Below are 17912 nucleotides of genomic sequence, written 5' to 3' on the forward strand. Positions count from 1 at the left end.
GGGAAATAGAAAATGTTTATCTAAAAATGCAAGTCTTTTTGGTTATCAAACTCAGACATTGAAATGAAAGTGCAGTTATGTCATTCTCCCATTTAAATTATGTATTCATCTCTTGAAACTGTTCACTATTGCCACAAGTAGATATATATTAAACCAGTAATACTGCATTGGACACTATATCTCATACCCTAAACCATAATGATATATGTCTAATCAATAACCAATGTTACTTTAAATAAATAAAAATTTCTGACATAAAAAAAAAAAAAAAAATGTTGAATATTGGCCCCCACTCTCTTCTGGCTTGTAGGGTTTCTGCCTAGAGATCCGCTGTTAGTCTGATGGGCTTCCCTTTGTGGGTAACCCGACCTTTCTCTCTGGCTGCCCTTAATATTTTTTGCTTCATTTCAACCTTGGTGAATCTGACGATTATATGTCTTGGGGTTGCTCTTCTTGAGGATTATCTTTGTAGTGTTCTCTGTATTTCCTGAATTTGAATGTTGGCCTGCCTTGCTAGGTTGGGGAAGTTCTCCTGCATAATATCCTGAAGAGTGTTTTCCAACTTTGTTCCATTCTCCCCATCACTTTCAGGTACACTAACCAAATGTAGATTTGGTCTTTTCACATAGTCCCATATTTCTTGGAGGCTTTGTTCGTTTCTTTTCACTCTTTTTTCTCTAATCTTGTCTTCTCGCTTTATTTGAGTTGATCTTCAATCTCTGATATCCTTTCTTCTGCTTGATTGATTTGGCTATTGATACTTGTGTATGCTTCACGAAGTTCTCATGGTGTATTTTTCAGCTCCATCAGGTCATTTATGTTCTTCTCTAAGATGGTTATTCTAGTCAGCAATTCGTCTAACCCTTTTTCAAGGTTCTTAGCTTCCTTGCATTGAGTTCAAACATGTTCCTTTAGCTCAGAGGAGTTTGTTACTACCCATCTTGTGAAGCCTACTTCTGTCAATTCATCAGACTCATTCTTCGTCCAGTTTTGTTCCCTTGCTGGTAAGGAGTTGTGATCCTTTGGAGGAGAAGAAGTGTGCTCGTTTTTTTTCAGCCTTTTTGCACTGGTTTCTCCCCATTTTTGTGGCTTTATCTACCTTTGGTCTTTGATGTTGGTGATGTTGATACTATTCCTTTCTTAGTTTTCCTTCTAACAGGCAGAAGCCTCTGCTGCAGGTCTGCTGGAGTTTGCTGGAGGTCCACTCCAGACCCTGTTTGCCAGAGTATCACCAGCGGAGGCTGCAGAACAACAAAGATTGCTGCCTGTTCCTACCTCTGGAAGCTTTGTCCCAGAGGGGCACCTGCTAGATGCCAGCCAGAGAGGACACAAACAAATGGAAAAACATTCCATGCTCATTGATAGGAAGAATCAATATCGTGAAAATGGTCATAATGCCCAAAGCAATTTATAGATTGAACGCTATCCCCATCAAACTACCACTGACTTTCTTCACAGAATTAGAAAAAACTACTTTAAATTTCCTATGAATCCAGAAAAGAGCCCGCATAACCAAGACAATCCTAAGCAACAAGAACAAAGCTGGAGGAATCACACTACCTGAGTTCAAACTATACAAGGCTACAGTAACCAAAACAGCATGGTACTGGTACCAAAACAGATACATAGACCAATGGAACAGAACAGAGGCCTCAGAAATAACACCACACATCTACGACCATCTGATCTTTGACAAACCTGACAAAAACAAGCAATGGGGAAAGGATTCCCCATTTAAAAAATGGTATTGGCAAAACTGGCTAGCCATATGCAGAAAACTGAAACTGGACCCTTTCCTTACACCTTATACAATAATTAACTCGAGATGGATTAAAGACTTAAACATTAGACCTAAAACCATAAAAACCCTAGAAAGAAACCTAGGCAATACCATTCAGGACACAGGCATGGGGAAAGACTTCATGACTAAAACACCAAAAGCAATGACAACAAAAGCCAAAATTGACAAATGGGATCTAATTAAACTAAAGAGCTTCTGCATAGCAAAAGAAACTACCATCGGAGTGAACAGGCAACCTACAGAATGGGAGAAATTTTTGCAATCTACCCATCTGACAAAGGGCTAATAACCAGAATCTACAAATAACTTAAATTTACAAGAAAAACACAAACAACCCCATTAAAAAGTGGATGAAGGATATGAACAGACACTTCTCAAAAGAAGACAACAAACATATAAAGAAAAGCTCATTATCACTGGTCATTACAGAAATGCAAATCAAAACCATGATGAGATACCATCTCACGCCAGTTAGAATGGCGATCATTAAAAAGTCAGGACACAAAAGATGCTGCAGAGAATGTGGAGAAATAGGAACACTTTTACACTGTTGGTGGGACTGTAAATTAGTTCAACCATTGTGGAAGACAGTGTGGCGATTCCTCAAGGATCTAGAACTAGAAATACCATTTGACCCAGCCATCCCATTACTGGGTATATACCCAAAGGATTACTAATCCTTCTGCTATAAAGACACATGCACATGTATGTTTACTGCAGCACTGTTCACAACAGCAAAGACTTGGAACCAACCCAAATGCCCATCAATGATAGACTGGATAAAGAAAATGTGGCACATATAACCACAGAATACTATACAGACATAGAAAAGGATAAGTTCATGTCCTTTGCAGGGACATGGATGAAGCTGGAAACCATCATTCTCAGCAAACACAAGAACAGAAAACTAAACACCACATGTTCTCACTCATAAGTGGGAGATGAACAATAAGAACACATGTACACAGGGAGAGGACCATCACACATCGGTGCCTCTTGGGGGGTGAGGGGCGGGGGAAGGGATAGCATTAGGAGAAATACCTAAGGTAGATGATGGGTTGATGGGTGCCGCAAACCACCATGGCACATGGACACCTATGTAACAAACCTGCATGTTCTACACATGTACCCCAGAACTTAAAGTATAATAAAAAAAATTTAGAAAACATATACAGGGCCAGGCCTGATGGCTCACACCTATAATCTGAGCACTTTCGAAAGCAGGAGTGGGAAGATAGCTTGAGCCCAGGATTTCAAGGCTACAGTGTACTATAATCATGTCACTGCATGCCAGCCTGAGCGACAGAGCAAGACTCTGTCAAAAAAAAAAAGCAAAAGCACAAGTGTTCACGGGAAATTTTTAAAACCATCAATGATTCTATCATTCAGAGACAATCACAGTTAACATCTGGTCGTTTTACTTCTACCACTTTTCCTATGCATGTAGAAAACAAATATATTTAACATAACTGAGATTATATAGGCTACATCAAACCTGTTCTTTTTCATAGTATCCCTAATTATTTCTGTATCAGTAAAAACTTTTTTTTTTTTTTTTTTTGAGATGGAGTCTCGCTCTGTCGCTTAGGCTGGAGTGCAATGGCGCAATGTTGGCTCACTGCAACCTCCGTCTCCCAGGTTCAAGCAATTCTCCTGCTTCAGCTTCCCCAGTAGCTGGGATTACAGGTGTGCACCACTACACCCAGCTAATTTTTGTATTTTTAGTAGAGACAGGGTTTCACCATGTTGGTCAGGCTGGTCTTGAACACCTGACCTTGTGATCCGCCCACATAAGCCTCCCAAAGTGCTGGGATTACAGGTGTGAGCCACTGTGCCTGGCCTATTTTTGATGGCTCTATATGCAATAGTAACTATTACACAAACAATTAAAACATATCATGTATTTTTAGTATGATACACTTAATTCTTTTGGAATCTTAATGCTTTCAGAATATCACAGATGAACAAACTGTGTGTCTAAGGTTACAGATCTAATAAATGATTGAATTGGGCTTTAAAACCAAGGTCTTTTCAGTATGCTTTGATGTCCCTCATAATATTTAAGTCACTATATTAAGTCACTGGTTATTTAATGTTTTCCAGTTTTAACACTGAAGTTATTTCTGTTATTTCACTATTATAAATAACATTAATAAATATTTTTATATCAAAATCTTTTCCCACATCACTACTTATTTAAGATAAGGAATCTCTAGAAGTGTCCAGTCAAAGAGATGAATATTTTTAGGGCCCTTGATAAAGATTACCAAGCTGCCTTTCACTAGGGTTGGGCCAAATGCTGCTATCACCAAGCAGCATACGAAAGTGCCTTCATCCTATCTTTGTCATCATAAAAGCATGTTCATTTTATTTTGTTAATTGGAGTGTTCAAAATAGTACACTGCATTTTAACGCAAGTAACAGTAAACACTTCTCCATATAAATATATTGGGTATTTTAATTTCTTCTTCTATAAGTTTACTGTCCACATCTAGAAAAAGATTTATGTCTGGAAAAAATGACCCGTCTATAAACGATTTTACTGGCAATGGTCCCTCAGCAAAGAACTTCTCCTGTTGACTTTTAATGAAGGGATAAAGGTTTTTATTACATCTATGTAAGTGTCTAAGAGAGAGATGAGTCTTTTTTCTGGACTTGCAAATAAGTAACTCTCCAAATCAGTTTTTAAAAGTACCCCTTTGAATTCTCTTTGCTCTCACCCTCCACTGATTTCCAAATAATGACATTACTCTTCACAGTGCTCTTTAGCAACAACTTTACCTTTATGACATCTTAAATGTGTTATATACCATAATCTATTCTCAAAGCCAAAGTAAGTATCTTTCAGTTCTACAAGTTTCTTGTTGGACATCGTACTAATATCTCAAACTCAGAAGATCTAAAACTGAATTTATCATTTTCCTGGTCAACCCCTCTCTTCTGCCATCAACCTTTCCTTCCCTTTTCTGTTCTAACCAGCTTATTCTGTAATATTTGGTGATAACTCTCTAACCTCATATATCTAAATTGACTACCAAATGCTATGTAGTCCATTTCTTTTTTTTTTTTTTTTAGATGGAGTTTCGGTCTTGTTGCCCAAGCTGGAGTTCAATGGTGTGATCTCGGCCCACTACAACCTCCGTCTCCCAGGCTCAAGCGATTCTGCTGTGCCTCGGCCACCCAAGTAGCTGGGATAACAGGTGTGTGCCACCACGCCTGGCTAATTTTTTGTATTTTTATTTTATTTTATTTATTTATTTAGAGATGGAGTCTCACTCTGTTGCCCAGGATGGAGTGCAGTGGCACAATCTCGGCTCACTGCAAGCTCTGCCTCCCGGGTTCATGCCATTCTCCTACCTCAGCCTCCCAAGTAGCTGGGACTACAGGCGCCCACCACCACGCCCGGCTAATTTTTTGTATTTTTAGTAGAGACAGTGTTTCACCGTGTTAGCCAGGATGGTCTCCTGACCTCGTGATCCACCCACCTCAGCCTCCCAAAGTGCTGGGATTACAGGCGTGAGCCACCGTGCCCGGCCTGTTTTTTGTATTTTTAGTGGAGACAGAGTTTCACCACGTTGGCCAGGCTGGTCTCAAACTCCTAACCTCAGCGATCTGCCCACCTTAGCCTGACAAAGTGCTGGGATTATAGGCGTGAGCCACCGCGCCCAGCCTCCACTTCTTTAAATACCGATCAAACTGGTCCCCATCCTTACCCTACCCCATTCCATCATCTGGATCTCCACAACTCTCATTTTTTATTTGTATTACTGCATAACCAAGTCCCAGAATTTCAGGTAACCCTCTACCAAGCCATCCTGCAAATTTCAAGCAAAGGGGTATATCTAAAATAAAATACTGATTAAGGTATTCTCTACCTCAAAGCCTTTCTATCACTTCCCAGGGCCACTAAAATAAAGCTTCGTAACTCATAAGCACAACAGTGCGCAGTCAAGTATTTTGGTTCTATGAGCAGATGTGAACTCAATCTTTACTGAACAATTACTAGCTCTGTGACTTTGGAAATTTACTTAGGCCTCAGTTTCCTCATCTACACAAGAGATGATAATATTAATACTAGTATTGCGTCACAGGGTTATTGTAAGAATTGATGAGAAAAGGCATGCAAACTGCATAGCGCAAGGCCCGGCGCAGACTGAAAATGTAACAAATGTTTCTCTCTCTCTCTCTCGATATATCTATCAAGATACAGATATATCTATAGATATATCAATCTATATGTATATATCCAGATCTATCTATATACAGATAGGTGTATCGAGAGAGAGAGAGAGAGAGAGAGACAGAGAGACAGAGAGACAGACAGAGACAGGATCTCACTCTGTTACCCAGGCTGGAATGCAGTGGCACGATCACAGCTTACTGCAGCCTCAACCTCTTCCTGGGCTCAAGTGATCCTCCCACCTCAGCCTCCCAAGTAGCTGGGACTACAGGTGCGTGTCACCACATCCAGCTAATATTTTTATTTTTTTGTAGAGATGGGGGTCTCTCTATGTTGCCCCGGCTCAAGCAATCCTCCTGCTTCAGCTTCCCCAAACTGTGGGGATTACATGTGTGAGCCACCAGGCCTGGCCATATTTTTATTAAAATGATCTGACCTATTCTTTTTTTTTTTTTTTTTTTGCATAAGCAATACATCTTTATTAAATAAAATAAAAATACTGGAAGACAAATAGAAACAAGCATCCATAATTCTGCCACTACTAACATTTCGATATTCTTTTCTGTAAACACTCATATCTTTAATTATACAATTTTTAAAAATGTGGGGGGTCAAATGATGCATACTATTTAAGAACCTGCTTTATTGGTAGAACTGTGGATTTCTTTCTGGGTAGATATAATTTCAAATGATTGCACACTTTTACGATGTATAGAAGTATCATAACATGTCATCACTGAGTTTTTTTTTCTTTTTTCTTTTGAGATGGAATCTTGCTCTGTCACCCAGGCTGGAGTGCAATGGCGGGATCTCCGCTCACCACAACCTCCGCCTCCTGGGTTCAAGCAATTCTCCTGCCTCAGCCTCCCAAGTGGCTGGGATTACAGGCACGTGCCACCATGCCCAGCTAATTTTTTGTATTTTTAGTAGAGATGGGGTTTCACCATGTTGGCCAGGCTGGTCTCGAACTCCTGACCTCATGATCTGCCCGCCTCGGCCTCCCAAAGTGCTGGGATTACAGGCGTGAGCTACCACACCTAGCACATCATTGAGTTTTTTAGGCTGGAGTGTAGTGGTGTAATCATAGCTCACTGCAGCCTCAATCTCCTGGGCTCAAGCGATCCTCCAGCCTCAGCCTCCTGAGTAGCTGGGACTAGAGGCGCACCACCAGGCCCGGCTAATGTTTGCGATTTTTAGTAAAAAGGAAGTCTTGTTGTGTTGCCCAGGATGGTCTTGAACTCCTGAACTCAAACAATCCTCCTGCCTTGGCTTCCCAAAGCGCTGGGACCACATGCGTGAGCCACCACTCCCAGGCTATCATTGAATTTTGTTAAACATTATTAGTCTTTATAAATAATACTGCCAAAATTGTGTATTTATCCTTCAACCTTTTTCTGATTATTTCTAAAAAATAAATACTAGAAATTGAATTTTTACACCAGAGATACCAGTCTTGGTATCTCTGCAAGAAAACCAGTCTTGAGGGTTTTCTTATATCTTGGCAAATTGCCTCCCAGAAAAGTTGTGCCTTTTTTATGCTCTTACCAGTCAGCTATGAGACTACTTCCACCCTCAACAACACTGAGTATTATCATTCTTTTTAATCATCATTAATTGGATAAACAAAGAGATATCTCATTGTTTTATTGATTACAAGTGAGGCTAACATTTTATCTTTTTTTTTTTTTTACATTTTCCAATCAATATTTATTTCTCAATTTTCAATAGTCATTGTGATATATTTTCCTTCCTTCTCTTATTTCCTTCCTTCCCTCCCTCCCTCCCTTTCTTCCTTTTTTTTTATTAAGTATTTATTGATCGTTCTTGGGTGTTTCTCGGAGAGGGGGATATGGGAGGGTCATAGGATAATAGTGGAGAGAAGGTCAGGAGATAAACACATGAACAAAGGTCTCTGGTTTTCCTAGGCGGAGGTCCCTGCGGCCTTCTGCAGTGTTTGTGTCCCTGGGTACTTGAGACTAGGGAGTGGTGATGACTCTTAAAGAGCATGCTGCCTTCAAGCATCTGTTTAACAAAGCACATCTTGCACCGCCCTTAATCCATTTAACCCTGAGTTGACACAGCACATGTTTCAGAGAGCACGGGGCTGGGGGAAAAGCCATAGATCAACAGCATCCCAAGGCAGAAGAATTTCTCCTAGTCAGAACAAAATGGAGTCTCCTATGCCTACCTCTTTCTACACAGACACAGCAACAATCTGATCTCTCCTTCCTTTCCCCACACTTCCCCCACTTCTTTTCAACAAAACCGCCATCGTCCTCATGGCCCGCTCCCGATGGTCGCTGTCTCTTCGGAGCTGTTGGGTACACCTCCCAGACAGGGCGGCTGGGCAGAGGCGCTCCTCACTTCCCAGATGGGACGGCCGGGCAGAGGCGCTCCTCACATCCCAGACGGGACGGCCGGGCAGAGGCGCTCCTCACATCCCAGACGATGGGTGGCCGGGTAGAGGCGCTCCTCAGCTCCCAGAGGGGGCGGCCAGGCAGAGGCGATCCTCACTTCCCAGACGGGGCGGCCAGGCAGAGGCGCTCCCCACTTCCCAGACGGGGCGGCCAGGCAAAGGCGCTCCTCACTTCCCAGACGGGGCGGCCGGGCAGAGGCGCTCCTCACCTCCCAGACGGGGCGGCCGGGCAGAGGCGCTCCTCACTTCCTCCCAGACGGGGTGGCGGCCGGGCAGAGGCGCTCTTCACCTCCCAGACAGGGCGGCCGGGCAGAGGCGCTCCTCACTTCCCAGACGGGGCGGCCGGGCAGAGGCGCTCCTCACCTCCCAGACGGGGCGGCCGGGCAGAGGCGCTCCTCACTTCCTCGCAGACGGGGTGGCAGCCAGGCAGAGGCACTCTTCACCTCCCAGACAGGGCAGCCGGGCGGAGGCGCTCCTCACCTCCCAGACGGGGCGGCCGGGCGGAGGCGCTCCTCACCTCCCAGACGGGGCGGCCGGGCGGAGGCGCTCCTCACCTCCCAGACGGGGCGGCCGGGCGGAGGCGCTCCTCACCTCCCAGACGGGGCGGCCGGGCGGAGGCGCTCCTCACCTCCCAGACGGGGCGGCCGGGCGGAGGCGCTCCTCACCTCCCAGACGGGGCGGCTGGGCGGAGGCTCTCCTCACTTCCTCCCAGACGGGGTGGCAGCCAGGCAGAGGCACTCCTCACCTCCCAGACGGGGCGGCCTGGCAGAGGCGCTCCTCACCTCCCAGACGAGGCGGCCGGGCAGAGGTCCTCCTCACTTCCCAGACGGGGCGGCCGGGCAGAGGCGCTCCTCACCTCCCAGACGATGGGCGGCGGGGCAGAGGCGCTCCTCACTTCCCAGACGGGGTGGCCGGGCAGAGGCGCTCCTCACTTCCCAGAGGGGGCGGCTGGGCAGAGGCTGTAATCTTAGCACTTTAGGAGGCCAAGGCAGGGGGCTGGGAGGTGGAGGTTGTAGCGAGCCGAGATCACGCCACTGCACTCCAGCCTGAGCAACATTGAGCATTGAGTGAGCGGGACTCCGTCTGCAATCCCAGCACCTCGGGAGGCCGAGGCGGGCAGATCACTCCAGGCCAGGAGCTGGAGACCAGTCTGGTCAACACGGCGAAACCCCGTCTCCACCAAAAATACAAAAACCAGTCAGGCGTGGCGGCGCGCGCCTGCAATCCCAGGCACTCGGCAGGCCGAGGCAGGAGAATCACAGGAGCCCGAGGCAGGGAGGTTGCAGCGAGCCGAGATCACGGCAGTACATTCCAGCTTTGGCAACAGAGGGAGACCGAAAAAAGAAGGAGAGGGAGACCGAAAAAAGAAGGAGAGGGAGACCGAAGAGGGAGAGGGAGAGGGAGAGGGACCTGACCTATTCTTGTACCTTCACATCTTGCTCATCTCTCATCCCCTCAAACAAATATATACTTCCTCTCTAACTTTACGCTCACCCTATTTGAGTTTATCATAGTTTTTTTTTGCAAATAACTTGATAATGACATCACTTGTCTCATAAACCATGCCATGAGCTCCTTAGGGACAGATTCCATTTTATTAATTTTTGTAATCCCAGCACTTAGCATGGCTTCTTATACATAGTTTCTCAACAAAGGCTTGTTGAATTGTATTTAAAACACATTACTACCTTTACTACTCATTACTGAAAGGGTGCATTCCTTTTACTACTGTCACCAAGAGCCATATTTTGCTGGCCTATTTAATATTGGTTTTATACTTTATACATTTATCAGCATATACTCTAAATTTATGTTCATGAGGGAGCTGCATTCAATGGGAAAGTTACTTCAGTATAAAAGAAAGTCATTTATCCACACATTCAATTAGTTTCTCTTATTTGGACAGAAGAGCCATTTCAATTAATTATTATGGATTGAACATTTCTATTGTTTTAAACATCTATTCACAGGCAACCTGGACTAGACTTGTTTCCAAAACATCACTGAATAGTTATGAAAAATCATAAAATCCCACTAATACTTCTTAACTTTAATTCATAGAGATCTCTAAATTTTACCATTCAGTTCCTCAACTGCTCAACGCTTAATAGATATTAAAATCTTGCAAATCTCAACTATTAATTCAATGGTGGTTTATTATAATCTAAAATAATTGCTGTCCACATGTTTGTATCTTGGCATAACAGCTAAAATCATCCCTATATTTTCCTTTATTAGTTACTGAATTAATTGTTGCTTGGTTTCACAATGGTAATGACCTAAAATCATAAATTATAAACAAGGGTAATATGAATAGAACACAGCTTTGTATTATTCCTCTACATAGGTATTGCCTTTTTACATCTCTGGTGAGACAGTTATTGAGTTTAAAGCAAATATTAAGAAAACAAAACCAGGTATTTTGAAAACTACATTGCAGAACTGACGTTTCTGAAGCTAATATAATTCAATCTGTTTTAGGTCAGATATTAAAAATATTATTGTTTGACAATTCCTTAAGTTACAAATAAAAATATGTGTGAACTGTATAAGGTTTCATATCTAAATTAGCCAGGGTCTAATAATGCCAAAAACTAAAAAACTTTTTTTGTAAAATTAAATTTAGATATTCATACTCAGTTTATGAATACTCATTGATATCTGATTTACATGAATACATCACTGCTTACCACAGAATTTATCTCAATTCCTTTGGATCATACTCAGTTTATGAATACTCATTGGTATCTGATTTACATTAACACATCACTGCTTACTACAGAATATATCTCAGTTCCTTCTGATCGTTTATTTCAAGCCACATAATCATGTAAAGTACTTCCCAAGCTTTAAAGTCACATATTAGGTGTTATAATATCCCCATGTGGAACTACTACTGACATGTTCTACAAGGAGACAAAACTAGGCAATGGAAGGTTAAGGGACTTTGTAATGCTGTAAAGTCAGACAGTAAGAGAGCTGAAAACAGAAATATCAGAAATGAAATCTCTGGCTCAATTCATCCTCTCACCATAACATCACAGTCTCCTCGTTCCATTCTGCAATATAACTTTGATATCCTACTACAGACAATCTTTGTAAAGCGCTACAATAGCTAAACAGATAGCTTCTATAACCTATAGCCACCCTTGAGAGATCAAATTCCAGAAAAATAATAGCACCCTTGCATTCTCTGTATTGAAAACAAAAATTGTAGTTAAGCAAAACTTTCCATTGCCAAGATTTAAAATGCTCATTTTCTCTACTGCATTATTTTCGAAGATTGAAAAATAATTAACCATATGTATTACTGGTTATTTCACAAGGAAATGTCATTATAAAATCCAGTTTGGTGTTCTAGTTCAGCACAATTAATATAATTAGTACATTCATGATACTGGTTTTTGACCCAGTGATTTTTTTCAGATATATTATACATTTAAACTTACCCTTCAGGAGTCGTTTTAATTTTGCACAATCCACATTGATATACTGTAACAATTCTATATCATGAACATCAACATTGTCTTCTGAACAAACAGTTAATTCCTGTAACCTAAAAAGTAAAAACCAAAAATAACTCATCAAATCAAGTATTAGGGGACAGGTGTGGTATCTCACACCTGTAATCCCAGCATTTTGGGAGGCCAAGGCAGGAGGATCACTTGAGGCCAGGAGTTCAAGACCAAACTGGGCAACATAGCAAGACATCATCTCTAAAAAAAATACAAAAATTAGCTGGGCATGATGGCACACACCTATAGGCCCAGCTACTCAGGAGGCTAAGGGAGGAGGATCTCTTGAGCCTAGAAGTTTGAAGCTGCAATGAGCTGTGATCACACCACTGTACTTCAGCCTGAGTAACAGAGTGGGCCCTATCTCTTAAAAAAAACAAAAACAAAAAAAGTCTTAGGGTATCTCTAAATTCTGAATTCAACAAATTCTTCCCCCAAAGATGAGTTCATAAGAGTAAAGACACATATAAAAATAAGGCATATAAAAATATTTCTTATAAAAACCTAAAGGAACATAACTAACAAGGGATATGACAAAAGAAACCATGATAATCCAGTAAACGTAGCATCGTAGCATCCTTATCCTTAAGATTGAGGTGTCTAAATAATATTTCCGACTTTCGGCCAGGGTTCTTTGGGAAAATTAGTTAATTCCAGGATGGGGGCAAGAGATATACAAGGTGAGGGCAGGTCACCTTGGGCTTGAAAACAAGGAAACTATCAACAACTATCAGAATCATGTCAAATATCCACAGGTATGCACTTTAGGCATCTCAACTGCCAAAAATGGGATAATCTGAGGATCAAAAGAATTATGTCTACAATGGAAACACATACAATAAATTAAAATACACGAGCCTGTTATAATATTGAAAGAAAAAACTTCATGGGTAACCTTTTGCAACTGTTAGGGTACCAACTCATTCTGATAACGAATAATGAAAGTTAAGTCTGTATCCTGCATTCCCTACATGGACTGTATTGCAAGATAACTAAACACACAATGAAGCAAAAATCTTTCATAGAAGTCACAATTTTAAAATAAAGAATGAACGACAGAATGGAAAACTTTTCATTTTGCAGCCCCCAATGAAGTGGAATCCAGGCAGTGATCATCAGTGATTACTAAAAACATTAGGTAAAAATTTATGGGAAACTGTATAATGAATGCATAATGCTGATAACATCGAAATCCAATCACTGATCATAACATTAAAAGTCAATAATAAGACATGTTTCCTGATGTGATTCATTAGGAACCACATAGCATCATCAGTAAAGTATTCTTGTCCCCCCCAGCCAAATGAACCTGAATCCAATGAAACCCAAATACAGAATGTAGAAAGGCAAATAACGCAGTCCAACAAATAAACAGCATGGGAAAAAATGGAGAGCAAGGTGAAGAAATGAAGAAATGATACTGATTAACAGAGGCTCAGGAGAAATATCAACCAATTCCAAAGTATGCATCCTGTTTGTATCTTAATTTGAACAAAACAAATAAAAAAGCCATTTCTGAGATAATGAAAAAAACCACAAATTTGGCAATGCATGATATTAAGGAATTATGATTCTTGATAGGTATGACAATATTATAGTTAAATGCTTAAAAATCTACTTATTAGAGATATATACTGAAATATTTACAGGTGAAATGACATCTGGGGTTTGCTTTAAATTACTGAAAAGGGAGAAAGAGAAACCATAGCATGCCGGAAACAGTTAAAGCAGGGTAAGAGATGCATGGGGATTTGAAGTACTATTCTATGTGTATTTTTTAATTTTTCCACAATGAATAGTTTTAAAAATTCATATTTCCAATTACAAGTAAAAGTATAATTTGAATTAAAACTAAAACTATAATAAGTAAACTTGATTTTACTAACTTCTACTTTTATCAACTAGATTTTTGAAACACGAATGAAACTTTATATTCACAGGGTACATTTACTTTGTATTTGAAAACCGAGTAAGCCTTTTTTCACTGCACTTTTCACAGTTTGTACATGTATTTATGTAATTATTTGCTTAATATCCCTATTTCACAGTAGAACGTAAGCTTATAAGGACAGGAATATCTGTTTAAACCCCAGCTTCTCTTATGTTGAATATGAAGTTATCACAAATGTAGAAACATTTAACACTTAACAAATATGTAGATATTTTTAAACTGATAAAAGAAATTCACTTAGCCTAAATGTTAATAAAATTAAACTTTTCTTCCATTTCACACCAAAAACCACAGCGCTCAGATTTTCAAAAGTTGGTATTGCTAATCTATTATATTATGCTACCTAATGAGGCATACTCATTATTCATATTAATAGACATCAAAAATATAAGCAGCACAATTAAATTGTAAACTTTTATAAATGCAGCAATAGAGATATGGTGAAAAGGCACAAATACTATATGGTCTTATAATTTATACGTATTAATTTGAATTTCAATCATTTAGTGCAATTTGCAAAGGAGTTATTAATCATCACACTAAACCTTCAGTTGATAAGAATGTAATCAATCCTATTCTTCCTTCTCAAATTCTCCTTTCACTCACTTTAGCTTTAATTAGACTACAGCTAACAGTACAACTATTCTAAGCACTTACATGAACTCTCTTCCTATCATCAGGGTAAGAAAAGCTCAGCATTTCAAGCTGGGAATGAGGTTGTCCTCAATGCTAAAAATTCCACAGCTGCTGCAAAGAGCATAGAAATATGGAGTACGGCTCCTTAGAAAACACAACATCATAGATCAGCAACACCAACTTCTGAAAAGTTGACTCTTGTGGTTGTTTGTGAAAAATGGGAGAAAAATTTTGTCCCTTTTATAGTCTGGTACCCTTATAGGGAGCAGGTATTTTGTGAAGGTTAAACATCATTTCCAAAGCAGAGAAATCAAATAAAGGGTAGTCTGAGCAAAAGAAATGAAGAGTAGAAAACCTATCACTAAAACATCTAGAAAGACTAGGCATACTGAAAGATATTTTAAATGTATAGGTCCAGAAAAGAAGAAGGAAACTGAAAACCAGAGAGTTAACTGCACGAGTACATGACCCGGCCCTGCAACAAAGGAAAGATGAGTGAGGTTTTTGATCTCCTTAACCTAGGAGCTTGGGGCTTAACATCCACATGGGGACTGGATATAAAGCCTTGTACCCTAATAATTCAGGATTCTAACTTGGGCCCTGCATAAAACATGAACTAGAAAGAACAATGCACTCCCCCTGCCGCCCCCACTCCCCACAAAAAGAAAAACAGAAAAAAACCTACCAGCACAAAGAAGCTTACCTGCTCTGCCTAAACTTTGGATAAACTGAAAAAAGTCACCTAGAGCTGTTTACCTTCTAAGAGTTTAGGGTTCAAATTTATACTGCCCATACAGGCTGGGACTGAGAAATTAAGAAAAAAATAGCTCCAGAACTGGGCACCTGGCAAATGCAAATGCAAAACCATCACTAGAACACTCCCTCAGCCCAAGGCTACAAGGACTCTCAAAGAAAATACAGGCCACACTAAAGATAACTTTGCAATCAAGGATTCCAAAACTGAGATGAAACAATTCACTATGAACCAATCAGCACAAACAAATCAATATTAAACAATACTAAAGAGAATGTAAAATACGTTTTAAATGATCAGAGACATATAAAAAAACTGAAAACTATTTTTTAAAAAAAGAGTAAGAAACCATAACGAACAGATTTGTATAGAACCAAATAGTAAACTGTAAAGAACCAAATGACTTTTAAAGTCATTGAGTTTTCTGCTTCCGGTGGTATATCAAATTAGATATTCTGAAGCACCTTCTCACTACAAAACAACTAGATCAACTGCATTTGTGGAGTAATTCTGTGGAGAAAGCAGTTATTCCGCTACATAAATACTATGAGCCACAGAAAATGGTATACTCCCAGAGAAAAATAAAGCTATCTTAAGATTTATAGCCAGCCAGGCATGGTAGCTCACACCCCGTAATCCCAATACTTTGGGAGGCCAAGGCAGGAGGATCCCTTGAGCCCAGGGGTTCAAGACAAGCCTGGGCAACATGGCAAGACCCTGTCTCTACAAAAAAATTAAAGAAACTAGCCGGGCATGATGGCATGTGCCTGTAGTCCCGCCTACTCAAGAGGCTGAGGTGGGAGGATCTCTTGAGCCCAGGAGGTCGAGGCTGCAGTGAGACATGTTCACATCACTGCACTCCAGACTAGGTGACAGAGAGAGACTGTGTCTCAAAAACATAAAATGAATAAATCTATAGCCTATCTTCCCCTAAAGAAAAGTAAAGGTCAGAAATATAAAAACCAAATCTTAATCTTAAAGGAGAAACATTGACGGGGAGAATGGAAACACAAAACATCTTCATGATACTGATTCATCTATTATACATAAAATATAAAATCAATCTTTAGAAAGAACTGCCATTCAAGCCACACACATATTTTAAGTCACCTAATACTATAATAATGACAATGACTATGACAATGACAGCATAAGATGTTCCCACCTAAACTAAACCATCATAATGGTCTTTTAGGTGAGTGATCCTTCAATAAGATCAGCTCCTATTTCTAACACAAGCTAAATGAAACTGAAAATGCAGTTGTCTGAAACAATGTTATTTCATATATGCCATTTCTGAGCGGTCTGTCCTCTGAAAGCTAATAAAATTTTAGACACTTGGTTTCTATTCTGGCAACAGTGAACTAGATTCAGGAAATAAACAAAAGTTGCTTATTTTTACATGTGCTAATGCTGCAAAATCCCATAAAGTAAAACCTTTGGTGACTAGAAATTTTCTAGAATTTTCCAACGTGGCACATTTGTTGTGTTCTATAAGGCAGTTCATGCATTGATAGACTAAAAGACATTTGGGTTTTTTTGGTACCACTTTCTACCTTCAATGTAACAGGTGTTTCAAATAGTAAGGCCGGCCTAGCACTCAACTAAATGAAAAGGGTTTGCGTTTTTTATTAAATACAATTTTCCACCCTCCTACTCTCTAGGTATTTGTTACCTTGCTGACTCAACCACTGTATTATTACTCAGAATATAAAATGTTACTGCTCAAAAGATTTCATGAAAACATTTTTCTATCATATAAATATTACCCAAGATTATCAATAATATACCATTAAATAAAACTTTAATTTTCTTTGGATCAAGAATTGCATTGAGGTTGAAAAATATTGCTGCCTAGGATCTTAATTATAGAAATGTCTTTGTTGATTAAAAAGATTGCAGGACTCTGAAGTTAATCAATTCCCCTAAAAAACCGTAACACAAATTCTCAAATGGTGATGTATGTTGTCTTTCACACCTGCTGGAAAACAACAAAGGAATCAGTAAATCTGACTAACCAAAGTCCACTGTTCGTACAACACTGACGAGCCACAGATGCAGGCACCAACAAAGAGGATTGTTTTTCTCTATTCGGTATTAGTCTTCGATTCACGAAGACTACAGTCTTCTATAAATAAAAGTCATCAATAAAAGCTTAAATTATCTTTTTGATACATCTTTAAAAACAGAAGTATATTTTATAAAACAGATTTCATCAAAATGTGGCTAAAATAGATAGGGAAGCAATCTGGTATAGTGAAACTAATATAAACTCTGAAGCCAGCCTGACTTAGAAATTTTGGGTCCTCCATTATTTGGCATATCACCTGAACTTTTTTGAGTATTAGTTTGCTCACCTGTAAAATGAGGGAAGTATCATCAGGGTTACTGTGAGGATGAGACAGCAAAGGAAATGCTGTAAATACTCAATAAATGGCAGTATTTTACATACATTTAAAATGCAGTCCACTTTCTGGAGAATTCTACTTTGCAATTATTCACCTCCTTGTGTTTTCACATCACTTAGGTTTTTTTTGTTTTTGTTTTTGTTTTGTTTTTTGGTAACCTAAGATCTTGTGATAAAGGGTAGAGTTGTGAAAGTATTTGAATTCTGACTACTCTCATTAATTATTCCATTTGATTGGGTAGTTTCATTTAA

The 17912-nt window shown here is 39.9% G+C and overlaps 1 protein-coding gene across 13 annotated transcripts in view; it reads right to left on the bottom strand.

Moving 5' to 3' along the window:
• NF1 (neurofibromin 1) overlaps nt 1–17912 on the bottom strand; it is a 282946-nt gene that overhangs the window by 195999 nt on the left and 69035 nt on the right. For 12 of the 13 annotated variants that reach the window (XM_024235642.3, XM_063718574.1, XM_063718573.1 and 9 more), the window contains exon 5: nt 11847–11953. The exons of the other annotated variant lie outside the window; for it this stretch is intronic. In XM_024235642.3, coding sequence (XP_024091410.2) covers nt 11847–11953 — 107 coding nt within the window. The remainder of the gene's footprint in view (nt 1–11846; nt 11954–17912) is intronic. 13 annotated transcript variants of the gene reach the window in all.

This window comes from Pongo abelii, chromosome 19, assembly GCF_028885655.2.
Source record: "Pongo abelii isolate AG06213 chromosome 19, NHGRI_mPonAbe1-v2.0_pri, whole genome shotgun sequence".
NCBI lineage: Eukaryota > Metazoa > Chordata > Mammalia > Primates > Hominidae > Pongo > Pongo abelii.